The sequence below is a fragment of the Ornithorhynchus anatinus genome, chromosome X1 (genome assembly GCF_004115215.2).
Source record: "Ornithorhynchus anatinus isolate Pmale09 chromosome X1, mOrnAna1.pri.v4, whole genome shotgun sequence".
NCBI lineage: Eukaryota > Metazoa > Chordata > Mammalia > Monotremata > Ornithorhynchidae > Ornithorhynchus > Ornithorhynchus anatinus.
The window spans coordinates 53577273-53592514 of NC_041749.1; the positions used below are offsets into that span (position 1 = coordinate 53577273).

The window sequence follows — 15242 nt, forward strand, 5'->3', positions numbered from 1 at the left end:
CTTCGTCTATGCAGACCACTGTATTAAGTGCTTGGAAAGTACAATTCAGTAATAGAGAGAGACAACCCCTGCCCACAACGGGCTCACAGTCTAGAAAGGGGAAGACAGACAACAAGCAAACAGGCATCAATAGTATCAATATAAATACATAGAATTATAGATATATATACACATCAAAACAAGTAAACAGGCATTAACGTAAATAGAATTATAAATAAGTACATATATACACACACAAGTGCTGTGGGGCAGGGAGGGGGGAAGAGCAAAGAGAGCGAGTCAGGGCAATGGGGGAGGGGAGGGAGAGCTGAGGAAAAGGGGGACTCAGTCTGGGAAGGCCTCCTGGAGGAGGCAAGCCTTCATTAGGGCTTTGAAGGGAGGAAGTGTGATTGTTTGGCGGATTTGAGGAGGGAGGGCACTCCCGGCCAGGAGTAGGACGTAGGCCGGGGTCGACAGCAGGACAGGCGAGAATGAGGCACATTGAGGTGGTCAGCACCAGAGGAGTGGAGTTTGAGGGCTGGGATATAGAAGGAGAGAAGGGAGGTGAGGTAGGAGGGAGCAAGGTGAAGCCAAGAGTGGGGAGTTTTTGCTTGACACAGAGGTTGATAGGCAACCACTGGAGATTTCTGAGGAGCGGGGTGACATGCCCAGAATGTTTCTGCAGAAAGATAATCCGGGCAGCAAAGTGAAGTATCCATCAACCTCTTGCCCATGTCCTGCCTCAGACCTGGAATGTCCTCTCTCTTCATATTTGGCAATCACTCTACCCACTTTACTGAAGGCACATCTCCTCCAAGAAGCCTTCCCTGCCTAAGCCCTCTCATTTCCTCTTCTCCCATTCCCTTCTGCATGGCACTCGTACTTGGATTTGCATCCTCCAGTCAAACCTCCCTCAGCCCCACAGCACTTGTGTAAATATTGGTGGGGTTGTTTTATATTAATGTCTGTCTCCCCCTCTAGACTGTAAAATTGAGGGTAGAGAACGTGTCCACCCACGCTGTTATATTGTACTCTCCCAAGTGCTCACAAGTGGTCTGCACACAGTAAGCACTCAAATACAACTGAGATATTGCACCATAAAGAAACAGAAAATGGCACTGTCACAACTTTTTTTTTTTTAAAAAGCACAATTTGGATAGAGTGCAATGGAACAGGGGAACAGTTATCACTGTGCGGCTGTAAAATGGTTGGTTATAACAAGATGTGGCTTTGCCAGGAGTGTCTTTTTAAACAGTGACCGTAATCCTGTTGTCAGTAGTTCATTAGCATTGCAGCTATTGAAAACAGTTTGCCAGAAATTACTTTTAAAGCAGTGCAAATTGGTTTCTCTGAAGTGTTAATGACTACCAATAAGTGTCTGAAAAGCAAATGAAGTGCAATAGTACTCTCACACTTTAGCCTTATAAATCTTGGATTTACATGGCTTTTTCATCCTCCACAACCTTGAGTTTCACCCGATGCAATAGAAGCCCTGTATTATTTTAATTGCTTTTAGACCATCTTCCCCCAAACCCCTTATTTCCCAATGCCACTATTTTTGGCAGCACAAGTTTTGGATACCTACAGGGGTGCGCTGAAAGTAAAAATTTCTCACCAGATGTTCCCCCTTTGGAGGGAAACAGGCACCGTATAAGGACAGGAAGGAAGGGAAGTAAAAGAGTTCAGAGACAGCCTGCCACCGAGCAAAGAGACAGGACCACTCCTTGGCAAATTTCCAGGCCAGAGTTCAGCATCATCGTTTAGACTGTGAGCCCGTCACTGGGCAGGGATTGTCTATCTGTTGCCGAATTGTACATTCCAAGCGCTTAGTACAGTGCTCTGCACATAGTAAGCGCTCAATAAATACTATTGAATGAATCATGTCCTAACAGCAAGGCTTTGAGAGGGGACACCCCCTTAGCTCCTAACTCCTGCCTCTTCTAGCTTCTGGTGTGACAGAGATGGGAGAGTTGGGTTGTTAGTTTTTTTTTAATAGTATTTAAGTGCTTACTATGTGTCAAGCACTGGGGAAGATACAAGTTAATTAGGTTGGATGGATCCCTTTTTCCGCACAGGGGCTCGCAGTTTAAGTAGGAGGGAGAACAGGCTTTGAAACCCCATTTTACGGTTGAAGAAACTGAAGCATAGAGAAGTGACTTGCCTGAAGTCACACAGCAGGCAGAGCCAGGATTAGAACCCAGGTCCGCTGACTCCAAAGTCCGTGCTCTCTCCATCAGGCTGTGCTTCCCCCGCTGAGAAACAGCCACTGCCAGCGTGGTGAAAATTTACAGAGCAATGACCGTTCTGGGCCATCTTCCTAAACTGGAGCTGAGTTTCAGCCCATTCTCATTTAGTTTCAGCACTGATTTGCCGGGGTGAAACCACTGTGTTGTAGGAAAGATACTTCTACAACAATATTCATGCAATTACTTCAAGGATGGAAAAATTCAACAGCAGTACCTTTATCTGCATCATAGGATGCTGCCTCTCTTCCATTTTCCACAATCCTTCCAGGAAGAGTTAACCTGTGGATTGAAAAAAAGACGGTCAGGTGCCTACATTCCTAGCATGGAGAAACATTTGAAAAACCAGTAAAACCATGACTGTACAAGGGGAGCCGAAGAACAGCTGACAATTGCTCTCCCTACCTTCAAAGCCTTGTTGAAGGCCCATCTTCTCCAAGCGGTCTTCCCTGAATAAGCCCTCCTTTCCTCTTCTCCACTCCCTTCTGTGTCCCCTTGACTTGTTCTTTGTATTCATTCCTTCCTCCCGCCCACGGCACTTATGCCCATATCTATACTTTTATTTATCTATAAACACGTCTGTCTCCCCCTCTAGACTGTAAGATTGTTGTGGGCAGGGAATTATTACTTACTGTTGTATTGTACTCTTAGTACAGTGCTCTGCACAGAGGAAGCGTTCAATAAATATGACTGACCCATCCCTCTGCTCGATACCACCATACAACTATGAGGGCGGGGATGGAATGGAGTATGAATGGGGAGCACATGGGTGCACAGAGGAAAAGTTAAAAAGTAACTCAGACTAGCTGAGTAACAGGAAGGAGGAGCACAATACAGGCTAATTTCAAAGAACTAACACACATCCTGGCATTTTATTTTTAACCTCATCATAGGCCAAAAGATTTGGCAAGCACGCACACAACACAGCTAAACCTTGACTGCCCAGCAAGAACATGCAAGACAAATGAATAATCTAAAAACCTCACTGCAGTTTCAAACTTTCTCCCCCATCAAATCGTACCAATTTTAAACACTGATTTGAGTTTCCTCTCCCCTCTCTGGTATTGTTAGTGAGCAATAAGGAAAAGGAGAAACAAGAGAGTAGATCTGAATAATCCAAAAAATTGTACCAGAGTACAGACGCTTACAGTTTCACCTCATTTAATCCAATTTTTTTACGATATCTGTTATGGGCCGGGCACTATACTAAGCACTGGGGTAGATACAAGCTAATCAGGTTGGACACGGTCCCTGTCCCACATAGGGCTCAATCATTCTCATTTTACTGATAACAGGCACAGAATTTAAGCGACTTGCCCAAGGTCGCACAGCAGACAAGTAGTGGAGTCCAGGTCCACTCCCATGGGCATGCTTCTTCTTTAATTTCTACATCCATTCCCCATATCTTTCTTCCCCACTCCTCCCAAAATAGACTTAAATCAATCTGTGAATCCATTTTAATTATGCCCTGGTCGATATCAGTTGATTTAATGCATCAATCATTCACTGGGCACTTACTATGTGCAGAGCACTGTGGTAAGCAGTTGGGAGAATATAACAGACACATTCCCTGCCCACAGCGAGCTTGCAGTCCTAGAGGGCACGTCCACAGTGGTCAATAGATGCAACGCATATGGAGTGTGGCCATCCTTTACCCCACAAGGGATTTCTCTCTTGCCACTCTGTAGAATCTGGAGTTAATTTGAGTCCTTGCTCATGTCTTTTTTGAGACAGCATTCTTCTCTCTCAAATATAGGATCTTCACCTCATAAACCAAGATTTAGATTTTACAAAGTTTTACTGATGCTGGAGCTGGATAAATATCACAACCTACGTAAAGCAAAACTATCGTAACGTTGTTATATGGGCCAATAGATAGCTGTAACTGTCCAATGGGTTCTAGCCAAGTGGTTCACTTGCTAAGCATAGGATGGTAACAACCAAATAAGCACTTACCATGCAGATCTTCAAACTGGTAAATCTTTCGGACTTATGACATTTAACCTTGATTTGTATATGAATTTCTTAAAAAACTGATTATCCCCTAAATTACATTTTTAAACCAGAACAATCTACACCCTGTATATGAAACAATCCGGTAATACTTACCTGAGAAAATAAGGTTTAGCATAAAATTTGAAATCTGATCCTTCAAAGTAGACATCAAATTCAGAAACTCTTGCATAAGGCACACTGATTGTTATAGTAAGGAAATCTGGATCTTGGCTCAATTCAAATGCTGGAGTTATCATGATGAACCACACCACGGATTTAATCAGAGGGGTTATTTAATTCTGTAAGAAAAAAAGTTGATTACAACATAACAAAGAAGAGCATTTTTCTACAACTAAAAGTTAGTTTTCTTCATAGCTTATAGAACAATATTTTATTAAGAATATTTCATTTTAGGTGTAGCCACATATACCAAATTTTAAAATGTATGAGTAACTTTCCACCCACACCTTAATTCAATTTATCAAGTATTTATTGAGTGTCTGTTTGCAGAGCACTGTACTAAGGGCTCGGTAAACTACAAGAGGCCCTCAAAAAATTGACATTCTACCAGGGGAGGCTGACACTAAAATAGGTTTACTGCTAGAGAAAAAAAAAAGGTACATGCACAAGTTAGTACATAGTAAAGAAACAGCATGGCCTAGTGGATAGAGCACAGGCCTGGGAGCCAGAAAGGCCTGGGTACTAATCCCAGCTCTGCCACCTCTCTGCTGTGTGACTTTGGGCTAGTCATTTCGCTGGACCTCAGTTCCCTCATCTGTAAAATGGGGATTAAGATAGTGAGCCCTATGTGGGACAGGGACTGTGGCCAACCCAATTATCGTCTATCTACCCCAGCACTTAGAACAGTGCCTGGCACATAGTAAGTGCTTACCAAATACCATTATTATTATTATTAATAAGATTGGAATGAGGGAGCTCAGTGAGGAGGCTGATGCCTTGTGATAAATTTGAAAAAAAGCTAAGTTTAATTAGGGTATGAAATTTAAGATCAGCAAAATTTTTTTGAGCATGCACTGGGGCAGAGAACTCCTGGGAGTGGGGGGCAGGGGAGAGAAGGGGGGTGGGGGGATAGTGAGGAAATGAGAATCCTTCTATTCAATTTAGCAGGAAAAACAGACCAACATAGGCAACCAATAATATTAAAACATTACCCATTCCTCTCCACATCAAACTCTGAAACATCAGCACTCACCCCTCCCACTACATCCCACCTTCTTCCTCTCAAAGTCAATCACTGTGCTTAATTTTCTCCTTCCCCACCTGTTCATCTCTTGCTCAAGCACGCTATTCTTTGTCCCACTGCTTTCCCCTTTACACCTGCAAGACTCCTGCTCTCCCTAACTTTCTGAAATCACATCTCCTTCAGGATGATTGCTCCTCTCCCCCTTTCACTTCCCAGTTGCCATTTCAAAACTTCTGCATCACTCACAGCACCACTGCAGCATTTAGGTATCTTCCTCTGCTCTCGCTCCCTGTGCTCTACCCCCCTTCCCACCCCCATAGCACTTGTGTGTATATGTATTTATAATTCTATTTATTTTAAAGGTGTGCATATATCTATAATTCTATTTATTTATATTGATGCTATTGATGCCTGTTTACTTGTTTTGATGTCTGTGTCCCCCCTTTTAGACTGTGACCCCTTTGGGGGCAGGGACTGTCTCTGTTGCTGAACTGTACTTTCCAAGCACTTAGTACAATGCTCTGCACACAATAAGCGCTCAATAAATACGATTGAATATCTTCTAGACCTATTACTTCCTCCCACCTATAACTTACAAGTGTCTGCCCATCCCTTTCAACTATAAGCTCTCTGCGTGCAGGGGATGTGTCCATCAGCTGTCGTGTACTTTCCCTGGCACTTAGCACATTGTTCTGCACCCAGTAGGGGTTCAAAACTTTCCCCAGGACTTAGTACACTGTTCTGCACACAGTAAGCGCTCAATACGATTGAATGAGAGAAGAAACGTGGCTGGTCAATTCACTGCCCTCTACCTCCTCCTTGCTCTGCAAATTCGCCGCCCCGACCCTCTCACTCCAGCACTTAGAACAGTGCTTGGCACGTAGTAAGCGCTTAACAAATACCACCAGTTATTATTAAAAACCACTGACAGTGGGAAGAAGTGTTGAGACAGTGGGTGAACCGAGTTAACAGCAACAGTGGTATCTGTTGGGTGCTCACTACATGCCAGTCACTGTTCTAAGCTCTGGGGTGGGTAGAAAAGACAGAGCCCAGTTCTAATCCCCGCTCCGTCACTTGACTGCTGTGTGACCTTGGGCAGGTCACTGCACTGGGACTGATGTTACCCCATCTGTAAAATTCATTGTGGCTCAGTGGAAAGACCCCGGGCCTAGGAGTCAGAGGTCATGGGTTCTAATCCCTGCTCTGCCACCTGTCACCTGTGTGACTTTGGGCAAGTCGCTTCACTTCTCGGTGCCTCAGTTACCTCATCTGTAAAATGGGGATGAAGATTGGGAACCTCACGTGGGACAAGCTGATTACCTTGTAGTAGTAATAATAATGATGACGGCATTTGTTAAGCGCTTACTATGTGCCAAGCACTGTTCTAAGCGCTGGGGGGGGGGGACATACAAGGTAATCAGGTTGTCCCACATGGGGCGCACAGTTTTCATCCCCGTTTATCTACCCCACCTGGGGTAGATATCTGTACATCAGTGTTCAGCCCAGTCAGCGCTTAAAACCAACATATTATTATTCAATCGAATTGAGCGCTTACTGTGTGCGGAGCACTATACTAAGCGCTAAAATGGGGATCGAGACTGTGTCCACTTCTATTCGCTTGGATCCTCCCCAGGGCTCAGAACACTGCCTGGCACATCGTAAGCGCTTAATAAATCCCACAGTGATTAGCATGATTAGAAAACGGTCAGGTTGGGCACAGTCCCTGGCCCACGTGGGGCTGGCCGTTGTCAGAGCTGCGGCCCAAGCGGTTCGCCGTCCCCCCTTAAAACTGCCCCTCCACTACCTCCCCAAGACCACCGTGGCTCAGTGGAAAGAGCCCGGGCTTGGGAGTCAGAGGTCATGGGTTCGAATCTCGGATCTTCCACTTGTCAGCTGTGTGACCGTGGGCAAGCCATTTAACTTCTCTGTGCCTCACTTACCCCATCTATAAAATGGGGATTAAGACTGTGAGCCTCACGCGGGACAACCTGATTACCCTGTATCTCCCCCAGCGCTTAGAACAGTGCTCGGCACGTAGTGAGCGCTTAACAAATACCAACATTATTATTATTATTACATATCAACACAACACTCCGCTCAGCAGCCCCTACCTTGTCCACATGGAGCGGCAGGCAGACTTCCGGGGCCGCAAAGAGGATTGGGAAAATGCAACTGCGCATGCGCTTCTTTTCTCCACGGAGGCGGAAGGGCTGCCTTTCCTCCCCCCCTCCAAGAAGACGGGCCTCAGCTGCCCCCTTGGCCCCCTAGAAGGAAAGCAAAAACGAAGTAGGGAAAAGAGAACCGAGTGCAGGATAGCGTGAACAGGGCGTTATTGTTAAGTGAACAACCTCGGAAGAACGGGAGCAGAAAAGAGGGGAGAAGGTTAAAAATAAAGGGGGGGGGCAATGGACGAGAGGGGAAGATGTTGGGGGGCTCGATGAAGCATTCACCTACTTATTGTCCGCGGACTCGGAACTTGCAGATGTGGCCGCCCTTTCCTCTCCCTCCCCCCCTTCCCCTTTCTTTACATAATAGTAATAATAATCGTGTTGGTACTTGTTAAGCGCTTACCATGTGCTAAGCGCTGGGGGAGATGCAAGGTGGTCAGATTTTATCATTCTATGGTTTTACATAATGATTTCTGAGTTATTAGACAAGATATCTAAAATCCCCATACCTCCACTTTCTCTTAAAAAACAAATGCTTTAATAAAAACATTCCTAATCATCTACATCACAGGTTCCCTGTACACCCAACAGACTCCTGTGAGCCCACTGTGGGCAGGTATTGTCTCTATTTGTTGCTGAATTGAACTTCCCAAGTGCTTAGTATACCACTCTGCACACAGTAAGCGCTCAATAAATATGATTAAATGAAAGTCCTCTATTTTCAAAACCTTTCTGAAACTATAAACTCCTCCAGGAGGCCTTCCCTGATTAACATCTAATTAACCCACCTTATATTTATCCTATTACCACTAAGATCTTCCAGACCATCTAAGCACTTGGGCACACACACACCAAAACCATTTATTCACATCTTTCTACTCCACTTTAGTAATTCAGCTGTCTCCCCGACTAGATCCGAAGATACAAGTCTCCTAACTCTATTGTATTCTCCCAAACATATTACAGTGTTCTGCACACAGTAGCCGTTCAAATGCTGTTGATAGATTTCTTGATTAAATTGACCTTCTTTGACAACGAGCAGCACATGCCTTCAGCTTTGGCACGGTTTTTGGGTAATCACCATTCTAAGTGCTGGGGTAGATGCAAATTAATCAGGTCAGACATGGTCCCTGTCCCCCATGAGACTCACAGTCTAAGCAGGAGGGAGAATGCATATTGCATCCCCATTGTGTAGTTGAGGAAGCTGAGGCTCAGAGAAGTTAAGTGGCTTGCCCAAGGTCACACAGCAGGCTAGTGATGGGGTCAGGATTTAAATGCAGGTTCTCTGGTTCCCAGGTCCTTCTTTATCCACTAGGCCATGCTCCTTCCCAGTTTTGGGGTGGGGTGGGTGGACAGCTTGCTGCTGTTCCACCAGGTGCTTAACTTCCTCAGTTTGCTAAATCCACTTTGCTCAGAGACCCAGGAGTCCAGGAACATAGTAGATGTGACTCAGGAGCTGCACTGTTTTCATATACCAATCAATTGGCCCTGTAAAATCCCAGGTGACTGTCCAAGCACCAGTTCCTCTCATTAACTCATGTGGTAACATCTCCAAGTTCAGCAGTTTAATGTTGTGAAGTGGTATAGGGAATCTGCTTACCCTGATTAGAAAGTGGAAAGGTCTCTAACCCACCTCATCTCTCCTGCACTATTACTGAGGGACTAACAGAGGTGATCGTTGCCCAAAGGAGCTTACTCAGTTTACAGGAAAGGAAGAGAAGGTGTGTTTCGAAGCCTCATTACTACACTTTGAGGCAGGAATTGCTACTCGTTTTCCCCAATTTCACTTGAAACCTATCCCATCTTTTAAATATTGTACTTCTTAAAATCTAAGTTTTTCACTGCTAAAATAGATAGGATGAAACCATTCTAAATCTATTTTTGTCAGGTTGTCAATTTTACGCATAGCTGAGAGGCAGCGTGGCTTAGTGGAAAGAGCACGGGGTTGGGAGTCAGAGGTCGTGGGTTCAAATCCTGCTCCACCACTTAGCTTTATGACTTTGGGCAAGTCATTTAACTTCTCTGTGCCTCAGTTACCTCATCTGTAAAATAGGGATTAAGACTGTGAGCCCCACATGGGACAACCTGATTACCTTGTATCTACCTCAGCGCTTAGAACAGCCCATAGTAAGTGCTTAACAAATACCATCATTATTTTATGAGTTGCCAGCATCTCCACTGATGCCAATAAAAATGAACCTGTATTTTGGAATACAATATCTGGAAGGCTTAATCATTTTCATTTTTTTTCCCAGTGGATAATTGATACCCATGGTCAGTTTTTGCTGATCTTTTGCATGTCATCATTCTTTGCGTGCCAATAGAGAGCTCTCTCCTCAAAACCAAAATTTAGGTATTGTTGATTTGGGAATTAAATACTGGAGTCCAAGGGCCTATATTATGCAAGGTTGCCTGAACTTGAGGTAAAGGCTAAGTATAACTGTAAGGTTGAGTGTTCATTTAACCGTTTGCATCATTTGCAACCACTGGAAAGGAATAACATTACCAAATTCTTGCCATACATTTCTTGTTGCATGTGAATTATGAAACCTGAGGCTAAAAATCGCACATTTTTAAAAAATGTAAAACTTTACCCAAATTAAGAAAACATTATATATTTCTAAATCCTACTATAATCCATTCAGCCACCTTGAATGGGTAACAGAGAGCAAGCAGCACCACCTTCTCTGAATACCTGTAACTTGCTGCTGTTCCACCAGGTGCTTAACTTCCTCAGTTTTCTAAATCCACTTTGCTCAGAGACCCAGGAGTCCAGCAATGTAGTGGATGTGACTCAGAAGCTGCCTTGTTTTCATATACCAACATAACAAATCCTACCCTACCCTTACCTACGAGAAGCAGCGTGGCTCAGTGGAAAGAGCACGGGCTTTGGAGTCAGGGCTCATGAGTTCGAATCCCAGCTCTGCCACTTGTCAGCTGGGTGACTGTGGGCAAGTCACTTAACTTCTCTGTGCCTCAGTTCCCTCATCTGTAAAATGGGGATTAAGACTGTGAGCCCCACGTGGGACAACCTGATTCCCCTGTGTCTACCCCAGCGCTTAGAACAGTGCTCGGCACATAGTAAGCGCTTAACAAATACCAACATTATTATTATTACCCATCTCATTAGTGCTGACGTCGGAGAACAGAAATAAGGAGTCTTTGAGACATGGCTGAGGGAGGTCCAGGTAATGCTAGAATCCTTCGGAATGCGGGGCATTCCACTAAGTATGGACCGTCGAAAGTGTCTTTGAAGTTGAGCTAATCAAATCACATCCAGTAAAAGCACGGGCCTGGGAATCGGTGGGCCTGATCTGCCCGCTTGTCTGCTCTGTGACCTCGGACAAGTCACTGCACTTCTCTGGGCCTCATTGACCTCATCTGTAAAATGGGGATTAAGACTGAGCCCCATGTGCGACCAGGACTGTCTTCCAACCTGATTTGCTTGTATCTATCCCAGGGCTTAGGACAGTGCCTGGCGTACAGTAAGCGCTGCACAAAGACCATTTTATAAAAAAAGGCAAAGAAAATCTAATGAATCTCTTTAAATGATCACTCCCTGATCTTCAAGTACTTAATTTTTGCTTTGGAAAATTACACTCCTTATTTGTACCAGGAAAATCAGTTCCTAAGTATATTTTTAAATCCCTTTTTGGGGGAAACATTAGGATGGATGTGCCATAGGAGAAAAATAAATGGAATTACTAAAGCATGCAAGAGAGTTCAGTTATGACATACATGACCAAGAAAACAGTGGTCACAATCCCTTCAATAACCTGTGGAGTCCCCCAAAGAATTCTCCTGCAGCAGACATGTTTTGTCACTTCTTAAACTGATTCTCACATGTTCCCAAGAAAATGTCCTAGGGCCACCAATTACTCCCTAGCACCATTAAAGAGCTGAGTTTTGAAAAGATTAGAAAGTGCCACCATGCAATCAACTAAATACATTAAAGTGGGCCACTCTTGATTGGGAAGGCTCATTAATTCCATGCTGTCAATCTCACTTCGGTCAAGTTATTTTTAAATGTCTGTGACTCCGATGTAAGAAAATGATTCCTAACTCTTAGGGTCGGAGAAGGGAGAAAGGGAACTTTGGGAAAGCCGAAATCACCACCTCCATCATCATCAACAACAGATTTATTCTTAGTCATCATGCACGACATATTTATCCGTAGTCATGCATGTAAAATGCCTGTGTGTAAGGAACTCAAGTCACTTTTGGGAAATTCCTCAAGAAGTTCCCCAATATTCCCAGGCTGTGGCGGGTGAAAACCCGGGCCCCATTTTTTAAAAAATAATAATGATAATAATAACGGGATTTCTAAAGCACTTAGAGTGTGTCAAGCACTGTAAGTCATCAGCAAAATATGGAACGTAGCCCGTATCTTCGGACCTAGAATTCAGCACCGTATCCAAAAACCTCTGCCAAATGATGGGAACAGCTTGTGCATTTAAGAATTAAAAATTGGGGGAGATGCCAAGTAAAAGTACAATTGGACCCAGGTAAATAGGGCACCGCACGTGGGGAGAATCTCGATTCTGGGGACTGCTCCAGTGTCCTGGCTGGTTTCTAGAAGAACTAGAAGCAGGCCATTTGTAACTACAGGGGAGTCAGGTAACTCCTGAGTTCCACTGCCTACCCTGGGTTGGGTTCCAAAGGCTCCTCCACTTTGAATAATAGTTATGGTACTTTTTATGGTGCTTACTATGTGCCAGGTACTGTTCTTAGCCCTGGGCACTGTCCTAAACACTGGAAGCCACCCAGGATTAGATTGATTAGTAATAGGACCCTTGAGAGTTCTTGTCTCCCATGCTGCCATTCATTCAATCGTATTTATTGAGCACTTACCGCGTGCAGAGCACTGTACTAGGCGCTTGAAAAAAAATTTTTGCCAGGAACTCATCCCGGGGTTTAACTTGCCTGCAAGGAAGTCAGGGGATTTCCGGGTCCAGTTTCCAAAGGTTGAGGAAGGAAAGGGCTTGAGGAAAACCTCCCCAAAGCCCATTTCGGGATGGGAAACAGAATTCAGAGGCGTCCAGCTTTCTCCGCAACCTTAAGCTCCAGTCGATAATAACAGCAGTAACCACTGTGGGATCCTTTGAGTGTTTACTATGTGCCAAGCAGTGTGTACTAAGCCCTGAGGTGGATCAAGGGTGTCAGTCTCTGCCCCACATGGGGCTCATAGTCTAAGGTGGAGGGAGAACCGACATTTCATCCCCATTTTACAGATGAGGAAAAGGATGCCCAGAGGAGTTAAGTGACCTGCCTAAGGTTCCACGGGCAAGCGGTGGAGCTGGGATTAGAACCCAGGTCCCCAGACTCCCAGCCCTGTACTCTTTCCACTAGACTATAAGATCGTTATGGGCCGGGAACACATCCACTAATTCTGTTCTACTGTACTCTCCCAAGGGCTTAGTACAGTGCTCTGCTCATAGTAGTAGGTGCTCAATAAATACCATTGATTGACACTTGCTGCCACAGACTAGAAATAACTAAATTCCTGTAGGGACTGGGAGGCCGCAGGGAAGGCAAGGCACTCCTGGGTTCCATGTCCGACCTCGAGGTGGACTCCGGGAGACATCCCAGGCACCTCGGCAGCTGGGAAGTGCCAGTTTCTGACCCTCGGATGGGCTGGAAGGGAGGCTGCCTTGGGACTGGGGAAGTTTTAATCCAAGTCAGCAAGTTAGTATCAGAAACACTGGGCAGGTGAGATCCACCCTGGCATTTAGTACAGTGCCTGGCGTATAGTAAGGGCTTAACGAATGTCAGAACTATTATTATTATTATCATCCAGGAGTCCTACCTATCTGTTCCCAGTCCAGAAGTCAATCACTTTGGCAACCTCAGCGGGGGTAAATTTATAAACAACAGAGTAAAACCTTTTTTAAAATTTTTCCTCCCGAGGCGCCGGGCTCCCTCGAACCCAAGTGGGGATTTGGGCATGGGTATCTAGACGGTGAGCTGGCAGGGAATGTGTCTATTTGCTGTTGTAGTGTACTCTCACAAGCACTTAGTACAGTGCTTGGCACAGACTAAGCATTGAAGAAAGACGATCAAATGAATAATAATTATTGTGGTGTTTGCGAAGAACTTACTTCCTGAAGTGCTGACCTCTGAGATAACTCTGGTACTTACTAAGTGCTTACTATGTGCCAGGCTCTGTACTAAGTGCTGGGGAAGATACGAGATAATCGGGTCGGACACAGTCCCTGCCCCACACAGGGCTCACGGTCTCAATCCCCACTTTACAGATGAGGGAACCGAGGCCCGGAGAAGTGAAGTGACTCGCCTAAGGTCATCCAGCAGACAAGCGGCAGAGTCGGCATTCGAACTCCTGACCTTCTGACTCCCAGGCCCGGGCTCTACCCATTAGGCCACGCCACATGAATTCGTTCATTCATTCAGTTGTATTTATTAAGCAATTACTGTGTGCAGAGCACTGTGCTGAGCCCTTGGGAAAGAACAATCTGACCATCAACAGTGACATTCCCCGCCCCACAACGAGCTCACAGTCTAGGGGTGGGAAGTCAGATAGCAATACAAATAAACAAAACTTCAGATATATGCATGAATTGTCTCAGCTTTGTCTCTTTAGGGCCTTACAGATGGCAGGGCTGATTTTGAGATTGGGCCAGAAGGGCTAAAACCAGACTGACCCCCCCCCCTTTTCCTCTGCTCCCCCTCCCCTCCCCATCTCCCCGACTCGCTCCCTTTGCTCTACCCACCTCCCCCCCCCCCCCCCGCCGCCAACAGCACTTGTGTAGATATGTACATATCTATGATTCTATTTGTTTATATTAATGAGGTGCATATAATTCTATTTATATTGATGCCTGTTTACTTGTTTTGATGCCCGTCTCCCCTCTTCTAGACCGTGAGCCCGTTGTGGAGCGGGATTGTCTCTCTCGGTTGTCGACCTGTACTTCCCAGGCGCTTAGTACAGCGCTCTGCACACAGGAAGCGCTCAATAAATAGAGAAGCAGCGTGGCTGAGTGGAAAGAGCCCGGGCTTGGGAGTCAGAGGCCATGGGGTTCGATTCCCGTCTCTGCCCCTTGTCAGCTGTGTGACTGTGGGCAAGTCACTTCACTTCTCTGTGCCTCAGTTACCTCAACTGTAAAATGGGGATTAAGACTGTGAGCCTCATGTGGGACAACCCGATTACCCTGTATCTACCCCAGCGCTTAGAACAGTGCTCTACACATAGTAAGCGCTTAACAAATACCAACATTATTATAAATACTATCGAGTGAATGAATTGTACTTCCCAGGCGCTCAGTCTGGTGCTCTGCACAGAGGAAGCGCTCAATAAATACGATCCAACGAATGAAAGGCTGCAGACGAGAAGGGATCGCTGGACCGTCCCCCTCTGTAGCCCGATCGAGCCGGTGGCGGGAAGGGGCGATGAGGCGTCGGATCGTCTTTACTGAGCACGTACTCTGTGCTAAGCGCTTGGGAGAGCGCGGCATGGCAGCCAGCGGACAGGATACGTTGGCCCCGTCTCCGTCGGTGGGCGATCCGAGCGGAGAGCCGGTACTCCACACTGTACGGTATTCCTCCCTGGAGTAGCATTCCCGCCTCCCTCCCTCCCTCCCTTCCTTCCCTCCCCCCTCCCCCTGCAGCCGAGAAGCCAAAGGAGCCGGAGTGGGCTGG

At 45.7% G+C, this 15242-nt stretch overlaps 1 protein-coding gene across 5 annotated transcripts in view; it reads right to left on the minus strand.

Moving 5' to 3' along the window:
- The window catches only part of SHQ1 (SHQ1, H/ACA ribonucleoprotein assembly factor), a 152665-nt gene extending 145056 nt beyond the window's left edge, over positions 1–7609 (minus strand). For all 5 annotated transcript variants that reach the window (XM_029051871.1, XM_029051873.2, XM_029051870.1 and 2 more), the window contains exons 1-3: positions 7533–7609; positions 4332–4516; positions 2440–2504 (exon numbers count right to left, since the gene is read on the minus strand). In XM_029051871.1, coding sequence (XP_028907704.1) covers positions 2440–2504; positions 4332–4474 — 208 coding nt within the window. In that variant the 5' untranslated portion in view covers positions 4475–4516; positions 7533–7609. The remainder of the gene's footprint in view (positions 1–2439; positions 2505–4331; positions 4517–7532) is intronic.
- Positions 7610–15242: the final 7633 nt, after the last annotated feature.